The 21834-nt window shown below is 43.9% G+C and overlaps 1 protein-coding gene across 1 annotated transcript in view; it reads right to left on the bottom strand.

The window, feature by feature from the left end:
• The window catches only part of Ezr (ezrin), a 38624-nt gene extending 19441 nt beyond the window's left edge, over positions 1-19183 (bottom strand). Inside the window, exons 1-2 of the mRNA XM_013517360.1 lie at positions 19112-19183; positions 4020-4103 (exon numbers count right to left, since the gene is read on the bottom strand). Coding sequence (XP_013372814.1) covers positions 4020-4103; positions 19112-19168 — 141 coding nt within the window. The 5' untranslated portion in view covers positions 19169-19183. The remainder of the gene's footprint in view (positions 1-4019; positions 4104-19111) is intronic.
• Positions 19184-21834: the final 2651 nt, after the last annotated feature.

Genomic DNA, 21834 nt, shown 5'->3' with positions numbered 1-21834 from the left:
AAGATGCCTGAGTAAGACCACCAAGTGAGCTGAGGCCAGCACAGAGAACTGTGGGACCTGTGGTAAAGGTCCAGCAGCAAAGGTGTGTCCAGGTGCGCTGTCACCGCAGCAGCACAGGTGTGTCCAGGTGCACTGTCACCACAGGTGCCCAGGTGCAAAGTGGCTGAGAATAACCGGCACATCACTTGGGTCTCCTCTCTGGTGGAGAAACCTGACTTACTAAGAAAAGGCAATCAGCAGTCCTCAGAAAGCAGGAAGCAGGCAGTGCCAGGTTTTGGGTGGTAACAGTATGACAGTTAGGGACTCTTGGCTGTTTATATGCCAAGGGGTGGCTGGCATTCTTTAAGACCCCAGAAATGTGAAATTCTGGTACATCTAAGGTAGCTCCCCAACCCCAAGGCATAGCAAGGAATTCACAAGAGAAAAGAAAGTATTACGGTACGTCACAGCGAGCGCCCCATGCGGGCTGTTCTCATGAGTACGTTCAAAACAGGAAGGCAGTGACATATAATTTTAAATCGCACACATGAAACTTTTCTTTAAAATGTTACCATTTTCCATTATGGCTTCTATGATATTTAAGGAGAAAGACGACTGAAGCCACAAACCACGTGGGGCATTTGCGGAAAGTAAAACCTGAAATTTCAAGTGAACACCTGGTCTTGGCCCGTTTCCTCATTTACAAAGAGGCCAAAGGCTGGCTACCACTCCAGAAGCCTCAACAGACTGACTGAGAAGCTGGGGATGGAATCCAGGGCCTCGTGCGTGTGAGGCAATCACCCTGCCACGGGGCTACATCCCAGCCAGAGTCTGTATTAAATGCCAAGACTGACCTGCTCATCTTCTCTTTACCCACCAAAAAGAGGATAAACTATCCCCGAGATTCTTCATTGTGGGATGATGTGAAGGAAATTAAGGCTCTTCTAGGGCGCGCTGCTCCCGGGTCTTTGTGAAGCCCCACATCTCCTGTGTTTATGGCAGCTGAGTGCAGACAGCACAGACCAGGTCTCTATAATGATCTGCTCATCTCCTGGTCCCCACAAAGCAGCACTTGGTCACCTAACCCAGCCTTTCCATTTCGCCCAGCAGAGCCATCGCCTGAACTGGGGTGGCTGGGAAGAACTTCCTGCACACCTGGCCTCCCTCTCCATCACGTAGGCTTGCACTGTCAGGGCCACTGCTCTGTGGTCTCCCGCATCTGCTAAGATGCAGCAAATCACAGGGTCTGGAGCCATCTGTGCATCAAGCCAAGACCCCACTCTCCCAGTGGAACCCACCTCCGGCTGCCCTGACCTACTGCACATCTTTACTACAGGGATCTCCTACTTCTCAGTGTCTTTGTTTCAATGCCCTACGTCAGGCCGACAAGGCTTCCCCACGATGACAGGAGAATTAGCCTTTTTCTCAGTACATTCCACCCACCATCCCACAGTTCCTTCCTATGAGAAAATCCCTCATTCCTAGGAGGTACCCCTCAAGGGCCTTTGCTTTACCTCCCACTGACACCCTCATACCAAGGAGCACCCCAATAGCAGCAACCCCCACCTCAGAGGGCTCAGATGGCAGGTTTCAGAAGGAAAAAGCAGGGCTGTGATTGCTCACTTGGCCTTAAGCAATAACTGGAATCCCCCTGATCCCCCCACCATCCCCACTTCCATGGCATCAGGGACCTGGCAACCTCCAGCCCCATATCTGCGCCCTGCCTGCCCACTCCATGGCAGCTGGTGCCAAGATGGCCTCCAGCAAACCGCAGCTCTGCACCGGAGCTTAGTGACAGACAGCGACACGCTGCCGTGAGTAGATGTGAGGGCAGGAGGGGCAGGGAGGAGGTGGACTACCAACCTCCAGTGCCTTGCCCACCCTGCCCCATCCAGTTGTACTTCTGTGCTACGGGGAGTCTGGCCCATGAACCAGCTTTCCACCAGACGTTTCTCTGTATCTATAGACTAGTTTTTCTACTTATTGTAGAGTTTCTGTCTCTGCGTTAAGAAAAAAAAAAATTTGTGCTGATAGCTCAGCGGTAGAAATCTCTGCCTGGCAAGCACAAGGTCCTGAGTTCGATTCCTGGTACAAAAAATAAAAAATAAATTTTGTTTGAGGCCTCCTCACTCATTTACAATGACTACGGTGCCTGGGAGGGTGATGAGGGACACGCTGGCTAGAGGCAAAGCCAACACTGAAGCCAGTGCACTGCCCACACTTGGGGTGTAGCCACGCAGAGCTCAGCTGGCTCCACTCAACTCACTCTGGGATTCTGTTTCAGGAGAAACCTTTACGTTTCTTAACCCTCAATCCAATCTTCCCCAGGGCAATGACTGGGCAGTGCAGACTTAAGGAACAACCTCAAAACAATGGTGATAGCAGTAATGATGCCCAGATCACACCCATCCCTGTAGGACCAGCCTGGGGAGTCCTGGCACCAGTGCTAGGTGCATAGCCACTGGAACCACCAGGGCAGAGATCGACAAAACCTGGCTGGAGCCATCTGGATTCTTTAAATGTAAGAAAATCCACCTCCGGAGTTTCCCCAGTCACCAGCCCCTCTTTCTCAGGTTTGGTGCAGGAGTGCGGAACACAGCTACTGCAGCGGGGCCTCTCAGGAAAGTGGGCTCTGGTCCAAGTGCCTGATAACTCACCTCTGGCCCTGTGCTCCCCAGGATCCTTGTCCTTGTTTTCCTAAATCCTGGAATTTAGCCCAGAAAAGTAGACCCTGTTCTCTGTAGCTTAGAACTATTTCATAAAAAGCATCATGCATTCACAGTGGCTCCCTGCTCATAATCTCCGCCTCACTCTCCAGGTTTCTGGGGAGGCACAGGGATGCAGATGCACCTGTGCCGGCTTCTCCAGGTCGGCTTTCGCTGAGCCAAGGGCGCTCACCACAGGCCTGCCAGTGACCCAAGCACCACGATGCTTCTCAGGTGTGTTCCTCACCACCATCGGAGGCCACTTGGTCCAAGAAATTGGGCAGGGGAGCAAGAAGGTGTGTTTTCTATGAAGTACCAGCCCATTTCCATCATATGAAACATGCTGGAAAAACTTCTTACAAAAAAGACCATTCCAGCTGGGTGGAGCTGACCACTGAAGGTGTCAAGAAACAATAAAAGACACAGTGAGGAAAGAGACCAGAGGGCACAGTGCCCAGCCATCTGGAGCTGGTCCCCGGTGTCGGAAGGTCCTCACACCAATGTCACGGTGCTCACATTAGCAAAGGTGGCTTTATCTCAGTCACAGACGGGTTTTAAAATAAACCAAGACAGTCACGCATGGTGGTGCAAGCCTGTAATTCCAGCACTCACGGGGCTGAGGCAGGAAGAACACTGTGAATTTAAGGCTAGTCTGGGCTACACAGTGAGTTTAAGGCCAGCCTAGGCAACAGAGACCCTATCTCAAAAAACCAAAATGAAAATAAATAAAAAATAGGACAGGTAGCTACAGCCTCTGCCACTTGTACAGCCCAGAGGGATAGGTTCTGTTTTTTTAAAATGAATTGGGGGGGTGAACACATAAAAATTCAGGGTTGTTACATAGTTTTACTGGAAGACAGCCATGCCCTTCATTCATGAGTTTATGGCTGCTTTCAATACTACAATGGCAAGGCTTACTAGTTATGGCAGAGGGTGTGTGGCCTGCATGCCAAAAATATTTGCTATCCAGTCGTTTGCAGAAAAAGTTTGCTGACCTGTGACATAAATCTGAAAAACAATGCCAAATCATGGTTTTCTGTCCACTTTGTGGAAAACGCTGAACCATTAAGATAAGACTGTATTTGGAGTAGCAGTTATTAGGAAAAAAAAAAACAAATATAAATAATATCACCAGTCAATATTTTACAGAAATCTCCTTAGTTGTTTTATAACGGTGTCATGAGATAATATAGTTCTTCTTGCTTTTTTTCAAAGATCCTTTCCATCTGTTACCTTGAGTGAGCAAACCAAGGTAATTCATGTAATAAAATAATTTTAATGCTGCAAAATTTTTTTCTAAATAGTAGTAATTGTCCCTCAAGGTCAGAGACCAACCTGATCAAAAAGCTGCTTTCCGGTGGTATTTGGCTGGATGGCAAACTCCAGCTCTGCATCCATGGTAGTCACCCGAACATTGATCTGAAACAGAACAAAGCCAACACACTTAACTGAGGGTTCTTTCCTCTTGGTGCCCTCTGAGCATTCCACAGAACTCAAAGCCACTTGGCAGTGTGACAACTGCATGTTCTCCTTCGACATCTATTTTCCCACTGGTCACAAAACACACACCACACACCCTGACTGTGGACAACTGAGTCTGTGCCCTCAGCAAGGGCAGAGGCTGGGTTCACATGCACAAATTCTCTGCTTTAAAAGCGCAGTCCCACTTCTGGCCAAGCAGCATTTCTAAAAACTACCGTGTAACTGTTAATGTATTTTCCCACATACCCGCTTATGGCCCCAGGTGAGGCAGGCAGCTCCCGAGGCACCAGGCAGTAAGTGAAGGGCAGAGGAGAAGCCAAGCACCACAAGGTTTGGGCAATGTTAGAAACCGCCTGAACACTGAAGTGGTGAAATGACTACAGACACATCAAAGAGGACAGAATACTATGCGGCTATTCAAAATGGTAATTATGGACACAGCAGAAATAGGTAAAATGTCGAAAATAAAAAAAATGTGACAAGCAAAAGGGCACATACACTATCCAGCAAAAATGTAATACCTATTTTTATAAAAGAACAAAGTGAAATGGTAATATCAGGGTGATAAAGACAAAGGGAACTGAGGTGGTCCAGGTGATGGGAGGGCCTTAGAAATGTTTCTAATGTTGCTATTGTTTTTTAAAAGAAAAAAAAGAAAACTGACTTCAAGGCAGTTTTCACATTTCTCACTTGCAAAAACTCAGATTTACTGAGGCACATAACGTGTGCAGATGTAATGCAGACAGGGTGTGCAAGTACTGGCCCCATGGAGGTCCTGGCATCCAACCACGCACCACACATGTGAAACACTTGCCAAATGTTACTTCCTACTGAGCTGCATCCCAATGCCTTTATTTTTTTTTGTTAATTTTGAGATAAGGTCTGGCTAAGCTGCTCATGCTAGGCTCAGACTTGAGATACTCCTGCCTCAGCCTCCCAATGTGCTGGCTTTACAGGTGTGTGCCACCATGCCTGGCTAGAGTTAGTCTTTATGACACATCCTCCCCCTAATAACACGAAAGACTTTGTTAAGTGAAAGATACTTTGACATACAGCCATCATTCCTTAAAGGCTCACTGGCTGGTGAATATAGAGAAGTAAGGCATGATTTTCCATATTTAAAAAAATATACTGTACCCACCCAATGCCACAAGTTAAAGAACTAAGGTTTACTCAGAAGCAAGATTAATCATGCTTTCAAGCTTTTAATCATACTGAAATATCAAACCCTAAGTTTCTTTCTTTTCTTGCTGGCAACAGTTTATTCTTTTAAAAGAAATTTTAATTTGGCTTCTATAAAGCACTAGATAATGCAATCTCTCTTTCATATCTTTCAATTATGGTTCCAAGAGCACATATTAGAGATGGGAAAACCAGTGCCAGCCAAAGCCTAATATTCCAACAAAAAACACAGCTCCAAATCGCATACACTGAAGCCAAAACGACACATCATGCTTCCACTTAAGTAGACAGAAGAGGGTGACAAAACAGGGCGTGGATACGCTTTTCTTCCTGTGCGAGTTACCATTCAGAAACTCAACCACCAGGCCAACAGGGTCTACAGCTGCTACCTGGTAAGACAAATGGAAAAGGCTGGATTCTACGCAAAGGAAAGCTCAGACTAAATTTTGATCATTTCTTAACTTGGACACACATGATTAATACTGCACTGTTTCTCTGGTGTGAGAAAGTGTAAACAAGGACCCAAATGCAGAATAGATGTAGGAAAATGGGAAGAAAATGTTCAAATGAGAAGGGGAACAGCAGAGGGGGAAGGAGGAAGGAAAGAAGGGACAAGAAAAAAAGAATAGAACGGCAAAATGGAAACAAAGCTTTTGTTAACAAGGAGGGGAAGACGGGTTGAAGGAGAGGGGAGTGGGGAAAAAAAGGTCTGAAGTACATTCTGTGCAGTACAAATTCCCTATGATGTTTCATTTATGTATATTCAAAATGTATCTCCCAAAAAGAAATAAAATTTTAAATAAATTTCCATCATTTCTAAGTTTAAGGACACCAAGAAAACGTCATCTGAAACTGAAGCTAGTAATTTCCATTTTTTAAAAAATGGTATTAATCATTTCACAAACTAAAGTACAGGTGCTGGGCATGTGGCGTGCGTCTCTAACCCCAGCATTTGGGAGGCTGAGTTCCAGGCCAGCCTGGGATCCACAATGGGTTCAAGGCCAGCCTGCACTATACAGTCAGGCCGTGTATGTGTGTTGTGGGGCAGGATTTTATAGATAGACAGATTCACAAGATAGCACATCTCTATAATTTTTGTATCGGGGCTCACACAGCAGGGCTGATGACATCTAAGTGACAGGTGAATGAGAACTGTCTTAATGGTCAATACCTAAGTTGCTTTGAGATAATGGATGGGGGGGTGTGACCTTATCAGCCGTGACCTTCTGGTGTTTCCCGAAGAGGGTGCTACTGGCACTGTGGACAGCACAAGTCATCGTTCTGTCAGACCACACCGAGCACTGAGCATCCCTGAGCCCATTGCTAAGCCCAGGTACCCCTAGTCACCGCACAGCTGCAAGCACCCTCCCCCTACCACACGCTCTTCCAAAGGCTGTCTGGGGCAAGAAGGGGCTCCCCTGCCCATGCTGTGGGACCGAGGAAGGTACTACTTAATGGATAGGCTGTTAAGCAGTTTTATGTTTAGACTATTAAGATTATTTTGTTTTATAGACCTTTAATAATATGCTGCAATACAGCATAAACTTTCATTGAAGTTTAAAATGAGACATTTACTGGATTAATAGGGCCATTTACACACATATTTTGAGGTTTGGAAGAAATCAGACTTCAGCAATTAAAGAAACACACCTAAACCCCAGCTTTCATTTTTATTATTTTAGTGTTAACATTTTCATGAAAGCAGCTGTTGGATGCAAGCTGGTCCTTGTAATTTTTTTTTTTTTTTTTTTTTAAAGACACAGTCTCACTATGTAGTTCAGGCTAGCCTTGAACTCGCAGTGATCCTCCTACCTCCTGAGTGCTGGGATTACAGGCATGTGCCACATGCCTGGCCGGTTCTGGCAATTTTCAACAGTGCCACAGAAATAAAGTGTGACTGTATGAGAACGGCCCACAAAAACCTGAAGTCTGCAGGCTCAAACATATCACCACAGAAAGACTGGAGGAGCAGAGTGCCTGGCTTGTGATTTTTCTTGTCTTGATTAATACACCCTTCACACACTTTTGTTATGATTGAAGGCAGCACAATCATACAGCTATGTGTATAGTATGCAGTAAGTCCCTTAAAATCGACCCCCAACCCCACCAGGTGTGGTGGCTCAAGCCTGTAACCCCAGCATTTAAGGAGGCTGAAGCAGGAGGATTGCTGCAAGTTTGAGGATAGCCTGGGCTACACAGTGAAATCCTGTCTCAAAAAATCAAAATTAAATCAAATAAAATCAACCTCCCTCAAAGGGCAGTGTTTATCTCAGGCTTGCCAAAATACTAGAAAAATCTCTTTCCTTTTGTTTTAGGGGGCAGATGGGGTGATTAAAGTTTAATTTTCTGTATGTGCCCCCCACATGCATAGCCAGGTTGGTAATAGTGCAGATGATAATAGCTTGCATCTTCCTTCCAAATGCTGCTCCACTTATGACCAAGACATAAAGTCCTATCCATAGAGTTCTAAAATATTAAAGCATGTAAGGAGCCAGACATGATCATATTTTACTACTTATACTGGAAATTTATAGGTAAGTGGCCCTCAGATGGACAACAATGGAGTCTTCCCACAGCTACGCAGTACGTAAGAATTTTAGAATACGATGCCTTACCTTGGACACAAGCCAGGGAAACTTGGTATTGAAGATGCCTGAAGCCTTGAAAGTGATGTTCTAACGAGTATATGTAATTTGTCACACTGATCATATTTAACAAAGAAATCTTGGGGAGGGCAGATGGTACCCAAACTTAAGTGAGTTGATTTTTATTTCAGTAAAAAAGGTGAGTTTTTCATCTGCTACTAAAATACTAATGTATGCTAAAGAGTGATGCTTAAAAACCAAAAGAGGAAGGAACTTAATTTTACCTTAAAAAAAAAAAAAAAAGAAAAAACTGCCAGTAAAACAAACCTAAGCAAAACTGTGTATTTCTAAAAAAAAAAAAAAAAAGAAAAAGAAAGAAAAGAAAAACTAGTTTCACAGGTATTTGCCCCACACCACTTAACCGCATAAAGCAGATACTATTTGAATATTTAACACATAAGTCTACCTTGATGAAGTTAATGCAAACCTAATTAATACCAACACTATCTATCCTTTCCTTAATAAACCTTTCAAAAACCTTTTTGTTGTTCTTCCTCTGGCTTAGCTGAGAACCCTAAGAGCTTTTACTCCCTTGTGCACAGGCCCAAGCCCTGTGAGTGGCCACCTCCCAGGCCCAGCGCTTGTTCAGTCTACAAACACCGACCCCAGACAGGGCAGGGGCACCTGTGGGCGCTGAGCACTGGACAGTTAGGCCCCCTGTCCGGAAGTGCTTCACCAAAGAACACAGCTACCATATACCACAGTGGTTAGAAGATCCCCAGCTGCTTTGCAAACACATGTTTCTGGCCTTCAGTCCAGGGATCTGTTTCGTAGAGTCACCCAAGCGCTTTGAGCATAGGCCAGACCTGGGGGTCAGTGGACAGCAGAAGAACATGGGGGCAAGAAGGCCTGGGCTCAAGAACTGGGTGTCTATACCCCACTAAAGACTTCAGACAGACGACTCCCGGCCCCTGGGCCTCACCCACCTACTCCGTGAACGGGGACGTCTACAGTGCTAGCGGTACATCCAGGGGCACACGTGTGCACCTCAGTGTGTGCAGATGACTGGGGCTGCCCGCACACAGGAAGGGACAGCTCCTAGCACTGCTTGACCATGAGGAGGAAAACAACAGAGAGTGCCAGGAGAAGCTGGCCAGGGAAAGTCTTCACGGACAAGGAACAGCTTGCGGCTGCTCTTGCTTTTTTCTGGAAGGAGAACTGTTCTCTTCAGGGAGACCCAAAGAGCACAGGCTCCAACGCCACCCACGTGAAAGATCTATACCCCAGCCTGGTTTAGTTTTGCTTTGAATAAACTCAGAAACCGTTCACCCTGTTAAAGCAAATAAACCCAGCATCCCTGTTGCTCATCCCTCAGGCCCGGGGCAGTGGAGGACCTGAAGCCGATCCCTGCCGCTCCCACTTGTAAAATGGAGCGGTTGGAAAGCATCCGGCCGGGAGGATCTTCCAACTCTTAATAATGATCTTGAGTGGCTTCTGACACCATCCAAGTTAGTGGCCGTGTGGTTCTCTGGAAAATGACTTGGCTTTTAAAGACGAAGGGGCTATCTGGGGGCTGGGGCCATGTTTTAAGGTCACCCAAGTCTCTTGTAGTTAAATTCCTTTAGCTAAAAGGCTTCTGCATGTCTTTGCTACACTGTGATAATGAAATCCCAGGATGAACGTGTTTAGACTTCCCTGACTGTTCTCTCAGGAAAGCTTTTCCAAGAAGCATCGCCAAGAACCAGAGCTTTTCAGAATGCATTTTCCTTCCCTGCTTAATTATCAAAAGGGTATCCAAAACACCTTTTAAGAGCCTGTGAAATAAAAGAGATTGAGCTGACAATGAAATACTGTATTTTACTTCCAACACATCTATAATTACTGAATTTTGGGATTATGTCAAATTATCACCCAGTTCTTTCCCTCATTTTGGTAAATAAATCTGGTTGTGCAAGTTTTCCTCTGAGAAGTGTCACCCCCTCCAAAGTCTTCAAACTCAGTGAAGACTACCTCTCATTTGCACTTTTTGCAAAGGAAGTACAAAGTGCAAAAAAAGCTGAGATATGATAGAAAAATCAAGACCAAAAACTCACAGGCAACTGACTCAGACTCCTAGGAGAGTGATTTAATTATAGTAGCTAAAACACTGTAGGGGAAAAAAGTTTGCAGTAATTTTCTTATATACTCAAGAATCAGGAAAACTATTTAAAATAGAAAGGCAAATTCAAATGGCAGTGTTTCAGTGTTTGAATTTCAGGCAGTGGATTAGGTGAAAACAGATTAATCTCAACTTTATCGTTCACTCAAAACAGTCTGATCAAGGAGCCAGCCAGCCCAAGATTACATTGTGAGTCTGACCTTCTGTATTGCTTAAAGCATCATCGCTGTTTTCCAACATTCCAACCTTCTTCCAATGGTGCCACTTCAGCAACTTGTAACACTAAAATATTTGGATTAGGCCTTCCCAGTGATTAGAAATGCATGGACAGAAGGTGGATCCAGTAAGGCTCTCCCACAGAAGGGAGTAGGCTCACAAATGATGACAGATGAGTGACACAAACTTTTTCAATGCTGCTCTGGCCCAGCTAATTAAAAAATTACAGACACTACTGTATTCTGATTTGCACTTTAAGACATTTGTACCCTTTCTTATTTAGTCATCTTAGGAAAAATGGCTTCATGGAAAGTAATTTGCACTTATAAAATTCACCCATTTGAAATGCACACTCCAGTGGTGTTTAGTACACAGATAGAATAATAACACAACCAGTACCTGCCAACCAGTTTTACAGTGTTCACTGCTCCAGAAAGAAAACCTGGCCCATTAGCAGTCATTCCCCGCTATTCCTTATCCTCCAACTAATCTGCCTGACTCTATGCATTTGCCCACTATGCATACTGCACATAAACAGGGCCTTTTACTATATGGTCTTCTGTGCCTAGCTCCAGTCACTTAGCATGTTTTCACGATTCACTGCTGGGGCAGCAGACCTTCATTCCTTTTTTTACTGCCAAATAATATATATCCAAGATGAAAGTGTCTTTCTTACAAGTACAATGCTACTTCTGGTAACTGTATGAAAGTTACCCAAGAGGAAAGTGTCTTTCTTACAAGTACAATGCTACTTCTGGTAACTGTATGAAAGTTACCCAAGAGGAAAGTGTCTTTCTTACAAGTACAATGCTACTTCTGGTAACTGTATGATCGTATCACTTTTGTCCAGTCATTCCTCAGGGGAAGGACACCACGTGAAGCATTTTATTTATTCACTTGCTCCTCATTGCATTCATGACTATGAACAGAAAGCAGCTGAAAAATGTCAAACTAGACTGTTAGGGGCAATTTAATATGAATTTTTAAAAATCTTTAATGGAAAACAAAGATGAAAAAAAATGAGGTTCATTCAGAAAACCTGAACATGTAAGTGTCTTTTTTGGTCTTTGTTTTTGTAGTAGTGGGGATTCCAGGTTTTTTTTTTTTTTTTTTTTGGCAAAGGGATGATGTTTAAATTGAGACAGGGTCTTGCTAAATTGCCCAGGCAGGGGTCAAACTTGCAATCCTCCTGCCTCAGCCTACCACAGTGCTACAATCACTGGTATGTCACCACGCCCAGCCTATTTTAAAGCTCTAAGTGAGAACAGCCTATTTCCTGGGGGAAAGAATACCACTACCAAACCAAGGGACTGTACACAGTGGCCTAACACTCCACTCCGCCCTCATCGTCCCAAGGCTAGCAGTAAAGCCTGACACTGCTGAGCTGCACAGCCAGGACAGGGGCGAGAACCTGGCTCCTTCCTAACAGGCTCTGCGTCTTCCTGGATTAAGTCCAGGCAGGGATTCAGTCAGCTGTTCTACATTTCACTCCATGATACGCAGCATACCATAATCCGTACTCAATTGCCAAAGTTTTAGCTGACACATTTACGTTTGACTTTCCTGGGTTAACATACCTCGCCCTCCTCCAGCTCCTACTGCTCAAGAAAATGTGCCTTGGCAGGAGGCAGCCTGTGCCACAGCCCTCCCCCGTGCTTAAGAAATCCGGGCATCTGCACCTCGCATGCCAGTCACAGGCCTCCGTGCTCCTCAAGACCTAAGGGGCCAAACTGAACTCTCAAGAAGGCTTATGGAAACTGCTCAGGGCAGGACTGTAAATTTACATCTACCAAGCTCAGGGGTGACGCCAATGACAGTCAGTGCTCAGGGGACAGAGCCCGGCATGGTGACAATGCGAAGAACCTCACTCCTTAAATCAAGACTGACGCACGCACTGCTGCTTATGATCCTCCACCGGAAAGGTCTGTTTTGAATTTCCATGCGCTGGCCTGAGAGGACAAGTTTCCTTTAATGAAATGCACCACACATGGGCCCGTAGTCTAGCACCTTCTGAATCCTGACCCACCTCTTTTTTTGATAAAGATAGAAATTGCCATCTGCACAAACACAGCCAACCATCAGCATTCACCACAACACGCGGCGGTCATGTTCCACAGTGTTGGCTAACAAACAACCAGCCTCTGTAAAACATTAGCAGGAACACTGCAAAGCATAACCAGCCCAGTACAGAAATGCACACGCTCCACTTCAGCCAAGGTGGGGACAGGTGGAAGGCCCCAGGAGCAGAGAGGCCGTGAGTTGCAAGCTTGGTTTCTCTTTAAAGCTCTTCTCATACCATCGCCCCTTTAGCAATGGCTAATACGTCAAACATAACTTTGCCTTTCAGATGCAAATGTTTTGTATTGTTTACTTCAACAGTTGTCACCAGAAGTGGCATTGTCCTTGTAAGAAAGACACTTCCATCTTGGATACCAGTCGGAAGCAAAGTTCAAGGCCAGTGTGAACTGCACAGCGAGACTCTGTCTCCAAAGGGAGAAAAAAATCTGGGGATACAGCTCAGTGGTAAGAGAATTTGTCTAGCATGTGTGAGACCCTGGCTTCCATCCCCAGCACCACAGGAGGAGGATGGAGAAGCACATGCACGTGCAAAAAGCTTCTTGAGGCTGGGGATGTGGCTCAGTGGTAGAGCTCTTGTCTTGCATGCATAAGGCCCTGGGTTCAATCCCCAGCATCATAAAAAAAAGAAAAAAGCTTCCTGACCAATGGGTTTAAGAAAACTCAGACCAAGGGCAGGCCAGTTTTGAAAAGGCTGCCAGGCATGTCAAGTAAAATGTCTATGTACAGCAAACCAACAAAGACCAATGGGTAAGACAGATACATACTCTGATAAAAATTTTGAAGCATGTTAGTAAGAATAATAAAGCCATCAAAAGTCACAGCTGACCAGAGTCTGCTTGTCACAGCTCTGATAATCACTAGACAGCACCACAGAGGGGCCCAAGTGCTGGCCTGCAGCAGCTCAGCTGTTCCTTAACCTTCCTAGGAACCACAGCGGTGGCCATACTTCCCAGGAATACGGACCCGTGGCCAGCGTCAGCTGCTCTTGGACCTCCTAGTGCTCATGGCAGAAACTGTGGCCCTCACTGTGGACACCGTCCTTGTGACAGTGGTTCTTCCTCAGCAGAAAGTTAATCAGCCAGAGAATTCAAATTTGCCTCCACGAGGGTCAGTGCTGCCAGGGGCCAGAATGGCTGAGCTCCCTGGAAGGAGCGTTCAGCAAGACCCTGAACTGACCCACCGACACCACCACCGCCTTCCCTGCAGCCCCTGCGTCCTCCTTCCTATACTGCCCAAGGGCTAATCACTGAGACATGCAAGGTCACAACAAGAGGGCAAAGTCAAGGCGGCCAGCTTCTCTCCCTGAAAACCTACGTAGCTGTACCTAGAGTTTCTGGGTCCAGTTTAGCAGAGTACTTACTTAGTTCTAGGAAATGTGACTGCCAATTTTAAGTCAAAATAAAGAGACTTTGAATATTCACTGTTTCAAATTTTAACTGCATGTCTGGCAGAAAGGGAAAAACAGAATTAAAATAGTTTTGTACTTGTACCACTCCCTATGATGAATGTAGTCATTATGTACTACAAACATGTACTAGTATAAATTTAAAAATTTAAGAAGACGTAGGAAGACTATGAGAAAAATGTAAAGGAGATTACCAAACCCACATAATTTTGTTAGGAACGCATTATATCTTTCCGCTCATAGTTATTTATAATTAAATTATTATTAATTAAATATATTAAATGATATTTATAAATTAGAAATATACTAATACAATTTAACCGTTATAATTTTATTCTGGAATACGTACATATTTCTATACTTGATCATGACAAGTTCATTTGTGTAAAAGCACAAAAAACCCCCGTACATTTCATGCCCCTGCCATGGGCCGGCCAGTCTGCTCTGGTTTCCTGAAGACCAGGGCAGGGCGGCCCTAACCGTGGTTACCTTTCATCACCATCTGCCTTTCAGCGATGACAAGAGCACTTCACAAGACCTTCTGCAGTCACTTTAATGATGACATCAACACCACATCCCCTCACTTCTTTCCAGAATGTTCTCACTGCTCCTTCACCACCATTAGGTTAAGTGTAGAGCAGAAACATTAAATTCTTAATGCATTATTAAGACATTAGCAGGGTATAGCATTAACACAGAAGCTGAGTCTTCTAATAACTTTTACGCAGGAATCTACAGTGCTATATTTCTGTACACATTTTAAGTAGAACTAAAACAGTGATGAAGTGTATCTATTTTGTAGGGGGGCTCTGAATGGGTACTGTTTGGCATAAGGTTACCCTACTCTGACAACCTGGACACAGGATTGAGTTGCCCAGGCTGGCCTCAAACTCATGACCTCATGATCCTCCTGCCTCAGCCTCCCAAGCAGCTAGCAATATAGACATATACCACCATGCCTAGACTGACAACCGTTTTTAAATGATTGAAGAAATAAAGGTTTTTGCAGGAAGGTTTAAGCAATTTCCTCAAGTTCTGGGATCACAAATATTCATATTAGTACAGTTCTTAGATGTTATTCCTAAAATTAGAAGCTAGCGATTTGAACCACAAAGTTGGTACTTCTAAATTCCAGGGTGAAAATTATGTGAAACTCTCTCTTTCTCTCTATAGAAAGGGAGAGCCCATATAACTAATAACCTATCCCATAACTTCAACAATATGTAATGAAACCTCAAATCTTAAACAGCTCCTTTTCTGCCTCCAAAAGTAGGCCACTTCCTGCCCCCAGAATCACTTCCTGTCACGCTAAGGCTGCTTAACAAGCACAAAAAGCATACAAACCAGTCCTATTTGTACTCGTTCTGATCACAGAAAATCGTGACCTCAGAACCAGAAGGGAATTCTCTGAGCAGTCACTTAAAGAAGGTCACTTCCCACTACTTCAAAACTGAGCTGGAACAGTCTGTTCCGAGCTTTCCTTGCTATGCTGCTCGCTCGCCCTTTCCGGGTTCTAGGCCGGTGCACACCCCTTGATCTGTGGATCGTCTGTGAAAATACTACTCCTGAACCCTACATTACCTGTGAAGTTGCAAGATGCTTTTTTTGTGGCTATCTGCAAGTAGTCAGGACCTACTTCTTCCACACTGGGAATGACATCAGTCATGTGTGCAAATTTAATACGAGAACTAAACCACAACTGCTGGACACCACTTTACATAGGAAAGGGGAAAGAAATAATCAAAGGATGTTATATTCTGCACAGGAAATTATCCTTTAAAGAAACGCATTCTACATTCTTCTCCTTTCCTCACCCCAAGGCAGGCAAAGTAAGTTCTCATTGAAGGTCATTTGCTCTTCATCTAATAAACTCAGGAAATTTTGATTCTATACTGTGATTTCAGTTTTACTAGATGTGCCACATGTATTTCAGCACCAGTTTCGTTCACTGAAATGTGCAGTTAATTATACACACCATTCAGGATCCTGTAAAAGACATAAGCAAGGGACAAGTGCAGAAAGCTATTACGTGCTACAACAGTTTTTAATCTAGACTCACAAAATGTAGGAAACTAAATTCATTACCCCCTGGAATGTGCTACTTTCTTTGTAAATTTACAAGTCTATGAGGAGCTTTTCCTTTCTAATCTGTAAGGCAGGGGGAACCTGGGAACCAATAAAAATGTCGAAACAACAATTCCGTTGCTAACCTATTATTTTGGGGAAAGACATAAAATAAGCCAAACTTACAACATCTAGAGTTATTTCTCAGACAAATCTCTGGCTCCTCATTAAAAATCACACAAACAAGCTGGGTGTGGTGGCACACACCTGTAATCCCAACACTTGAGAGGCTGAGGCAGGAGCACTGCTGTGAGATCAGCCTGGGCTACACAGTGAGTTCAAGGCCAGCCTAAACTACATAGTGAGCCCTTGTCTCAAAAAGCAAACAACCAACCAACCAAAACTCTTCCCCCAAAATCCAAACTAAGTCAGTAAGCTTACACAAATTTGCTTGACTAAGCAAACACTAGCAAAATATATTTCTAAATCACCTTGTCTCTGAATTTACATTAAGCTTAAAAACTGAACTCCACACTTTATATTTGATCACAATCAAGTACTACATTGTATCAACACAGGATTAGAGTTACGTACATCATTACTCGAATGGGGGCGAGGACCGAAGGACACTGGACAACCTTTTCCACCCCAGCCTGTTACTGGCTAGCTGTATTCTTGTTTCCAGACTCCCTCAAATAGCCCTCCCTCCATCCGCACTTCCAGGACACAGACTATACATGGACCTCGTCGAATGGCTGTGCAAAATCCCACTCAGCAGATACGTCTTATTTTATTATGTTCATCCCCAATTTCGAAGTCTCAGAAAGCTGCTATTAAGACAATACCCTACCCTGGTGTGGTGGTTCATGCCTGTAATCCCAGCACTCTAGGAAGCTGGGGTAGGAGGAATGGAAGTGTGAGCCCAGCTTGCAACTTCATAATAGTAAGAGCCTGTCTCAAAAAGTAAAAAGGACTGGGATACAGCTCAGTGGAAAGGCCCTGAGTTCTATCCCCAGTACTATCAAAAACAGAAAAAGCGGCTGGGGATTTAGCTCAGCGGCACAGCGCCTGCCTGGCAAGCGCAAGGTCATGAGTTTGAGTCCCGGTACCGGGGGTTAAAAAAAAAAAGAAAGAAAAAGACCAGTCTTGTTCCCAGCTGGGTCACAGCACCTCCCTCGCTTGGAGTAGAGTATTAGTGAATACTAATAGCTGGTAACTAACAGTTCTATGTGTTTTCACGTCAACTGAAATTTTAAAATGTGCATGGGGGAGGGTGACATGGCCCAGGTCAACTTTTCAATTGATCTGTTCAAATCCTATAAAGCATCTATAGTCTCATTTTTACCCTATTTCCACAATGCCTTGTCTAGCCAGATTCTTAATAAGACACCAAGCTCTTCCCATCCTATCTCCTCATCAAAGACTCACTTAAAAGTCTCACCCAAAGAACAAAGTATTATGTAAGCAAATACCTCGGCACCCAGATGCAACACCCTTCATTATGTAACTCAGGCAATGCAGCACTCTTGTGAGAACACTACTTTAGCATGCAACACAGTTCACAGAGACCAGTACAGACCTAACGCTTATGCTCGAAGACTTCACCAATGATCTGTGGTTCAAGTTTCTCCTTAGGAACATTAGGAGCAAGACTGAATCTCCTCCCAAAACACACGGTACAAGAAACCTAGACAGGCAGGAATGGAACAACAGGCAAAACACTGCCTAACAGTCAACTTCCCCGAGCCACAGCACCTGAGAAACGATGGGCGAATCTAGGGCCTGGCGGGTGATGAAGGACTTTCACCAAATCTACCAAGAGCACAAACAAGGTCTTGGAGAAAGATCATCATGGCTCCCTGTTCAACACTGAAGTGATTTACTGAAAAACCAGAACACATTACATTCTGCCCAAGCACAAGTCACTCTGTGCCACGAGTTTAACTGTTCAGCCAACAAAGAGCTAGTAAAAGAATAAAAAAATAACTCTACCTCTTGGCAAAGCCTGGATGTGGTCCTCCTACTGCTTCTGGACATTGTGTATTAGTCTCTCCCACTACAACATAAGCTTTCCAAACAGTCTTCCTGTGGGGAAGGGCTGAGGAAGGTCTGCCCCTTTAGACTCCAGACAGAGGGCTACTTTATTGAGACCTATGCCTGTTTTCCTGGGCCTCTGTCCACAAGGCGACGGCCGGTCAGTGTGCATCTAAGGCTGAAATGCACATCAGATGAAATTAATTCTGCCATCATTTGCTGTGACTGTGGGGAGGGGGCGATTCTTTAAAAGGCCCTTGTGTTCACCAATATCCCTAGGACCTAAAAATCTGACTCAGTAGGTATTCTCTTTGTTGGGGGCATAAACACACCCTTCACTGTGGGAGCAAAAGGGTAAAAAGGAAAAAATCTATTTACTGCATTATTTCATTAGACTGTCTTAAGTCAGAGGCAAAGGAATGACCATCATGAGATGGTAAAGCTTTTAATCAGATTAGAACTCGGTTACAAGTAGAACACAGCCTTTCCCAACCAGGGCCAGGGGCCCCTGTGGTCACCACATCCGCTGTCACAGGGGGGCACGCAGGGTCTTGTTTGCAGGTGCGCAGGCAGAGGGAGCTGAAGGAACCTGCCCGAGACTGTCCCCTGTGAGGCAGGCATATCTACCTATGTGGCTACCCCCTACTTATCTGCCAATAAAGCAAGAACTTGTGTTTGCTCTACTAGGAGACAATGTTGCTCTTTTTTGGAAACCACCTTGCCTCTGGCTTTGCAGCCAGGAAAGCCAAAGTTCAAATGAACAAACACAGTTACAGGAAGAGATAAACTCTGAAGTGTAAAATCCAGAAAGAGTGGGATGGTGATGGGATGGTATAAATTTGGGATTAAATCATGACACTGCTGCCATGCATGGTGGTGCACACCTATAATCCCAGCACTCAAGAGGCTGAGGCAAGAGGATCACGAAGAGTTCGAGGCCAGTCTGGACTGCATAGCAAGACCCTGTCTAAAAAACAAAAACAAAAGAATTATGACTCTGCCTACCGACCAAAATTTACATACTGTTATCCATGATTAAGAAGGCAATTCACTGATACGACATTTTCTTTCCAACTCAGGTATCAGGTACAAATTGCTTTCTTTCAGCATATGCCAGATATCTGTCATCAGATGATGGCGTAAGGAATATGACACAAGATACTGCCCCTTTCTCCTCACAACAAAGAGCAGACACGAACACCAGCCTTGTTTAAAACACTACCTCAGCACCAGCCATGCTTGCTGGCTCCTTGGTGACAGTTCTAAAACGGATGTCCATACGCAGGATCTATGATGCACTTCATAATGCCTCACAAAACAGATTCTTTGTTCTTTGAGAATTTTTTTTAAAAATCGGTACCAATAGTGTGGCTCTGCTTCCAAATATTAGTCTAGCCATAAAATGTACACAAGGTTATACCAAAGCCAACAATGATTACCATTATCCTACAAACAGAGATTAAAAAAAAATTTGTGATGGGCCAGAGAGTAAATACTTTAAGCTATGAGGGCCTTATTTGGTATCTGTTGCATGTTGTTCTTTTTAAAACCACCCTTCAAATATGTAAAAATCATTCTCAACTGGCCGACCTTACACAAACAGGCCACACTGGTATGCGACTGCAGGGTGCTAGCTCACCTGCCCCACCCTTAGCTGAAAACAATTACGTGTTTACGCCATCTGACATGACCACACTGTCGTTTTAACACAGCAATGCTGAAACGATCTTCTCTCAAGCAAAAATGGAAAAAACATAGGTCGTGGAGAGTGAGTTTAAATTTAACAAAGACTGTCAAAACCTGATGCACAGTACCTGTAGTGTAGTTTGACCCCTGGGTGATATCCATTCCTCTCCTATTTTTAATCAGTGGAAGTTGAGTTAGGTGATTTTTATTTTGTCTTTAGGATTTATTTTCTCAAATATATTACTAGGATTAAATGCATAGTTACGTTAGCAGAGTCATTTTTATTTGAAAAGGCATTACTGTTTATTTACAGATGGACTCGGAGAAGAACAGAAACTGGAACCAACTTCTGCTACCAGAAGTGCATCCTGTACAGCCCCAGAATACCTCGCGGCCGGAGGCCTGCCCTGCCCTGGCTCTGTCTGCTTCTGTATGCCCCTCTTGCGGAATTGCACTGTGACTGTGCTTATGCTTCGTGCCCTCCACTAGGCTGAGGCAAAGCTGTTAGTTTCACTGTCCTGGCACCAAGCACACAATGGCATAGGACAGGGCTTCCACACACAAGGAAGGAGCCCATGTGAGCCATTAGAGGATTCTAACAAGGACACACAGAGGATGGAGGAAGAGAAATCAGAGTGTCTCTTTCTACTGACATTACCTGGCTTACAAAAACTCAACCTTCTAGCTAACAAGTTACACCGAAAAACCTGTAAGACATACATATCCAGGGAAGAGAGACTGCGCCAGTATGTGAAGGTCAACTGTCTGGATCTCAGATACAAATATTATCTTAGTTTATTTTATATGATATCCTTTTCACTTAAACTTTTTAACTGGGCATGGTAGCATATCTCTGTAGTCCAGCTACTTGAAAGGCTGAGGCAGGACTGCTTGAGCCCAGGAAATTGAGACCAGCTGGGCAATATAGTAACACTCAAAACAACAAAAACAACTCCACCTCTTAAAATTCCCATTTTACAGATGACAAAATTGAGGTATAAAAATACTAAACAGCTTGCCCAAGTACAAGAAGGAAATTATTCTCTTTATAGTTCTTTACTTTTTAATTTGAAAAAATAATGTATGTTAAATAGATGTTAAGCATCTTATTTTACCCAAAGATTTCTGAGTCCTATTACAGCACAATACCTTTATATGGTTCCAAATTATTCACATCTGTCAACTTCCTTATGTCAACAGGTATGGCTGACAAATATGTTAAGAGGGAAATAATGTAATTTTCTGGTCTCTTCAAATACACTGCCTATATAAGTAGTGGTAATAAACACACATTTAGCACTTAAATTAAAAACTAAGTAGAGTAGCTGAGTAGTCCTAATGTAGTTACTACTAAAGTGAAATAAAATAAGGCTAATTCAATATGCATTTCTAATTTTGAAAGCCAACTGTGTGAATTTTATTATTTTTGATTACAGAGACGAAATATCCAAGTACCAAAAGAGATCAGGCATGATAATTCATTTTACCAATCTCCAAACTGTGAAAGATACACAACAATTAAGTGTACACATTAAGAAAAAGAACTGGGCTGGGGGTGTGTAACTCAGTGGTAGAGAGCTTGCCTAGCAAGTTCGAGGTCCTAGATTCCAAATGTACAGCATTACAAAAAAGAAAAAAAAAAAAAAGAGTGGAGGGTAAGAAAAAGAATTACAGTTTACTAAGTGACACTGTTTTCCTTTCCCAAAATATAAGTATTAATACAACTGTCCAACTTTTATTTGAGACCACAACACAATCATTTAGGGCAGTACCTAACAATGAGGCCAGTGTAGGAGTAAAAAACAGCAAGGAATGAGGATCAGCTTTATAAGAAATGCCTAGGTTCTCTCTGCTCTTTAAAAACAAAGAAGACAGCTGGGCATGGTGGTACACGCCTGTTATGCCAGCACTTGGGAGGCTGAGGCAGGAGGATCACTGTGAGCTTGAGGCCAGCCTGGGCTACAAAGTAAATTCAAGGCTAGCCTGGATTGCATACTGAAACCTGTCTCAAAAAAACAAAACAAACAGAAAGAACACAGGTATAGTGGTACACATCTATAATGCCACACACTCTGGAGGCTGAGGCAGGAGGATTCTCAACTGCAAGGTCAACCTGGGAAACTCAATAAGATCCTGTCTCAAATTAAAATTTTAAAAAAGGACTGAGGTGTAGTTCAGTGGTAGAGCACTTGCCTAGCATGTCTGAGGCCTGGGGTTCAATCTCCAGCACTAAAAAAATGAAACACAAACGAAAAAAAA

The sequence above is a fragment of the Chinchilla lanigera genome, unplaced genomic scaffold (genome assembly GCF_000276665.1).
Source record: "Chinchilla lanigera isolate Chin_1 unplaced genomic scaffold, ChiLan1.0 scaffold00038, whole genome shotgun sequence".
Classification (NCBI taxonomy): Eukaryota; Metazoa; Chordata; class Mammalia; order Rodentia; family Chinchillidae; genus Chinchilla; species Chinchilla lanigera.
This window is presented reverse-complemented; position numbering and strand designations above follow the sequence as displayed.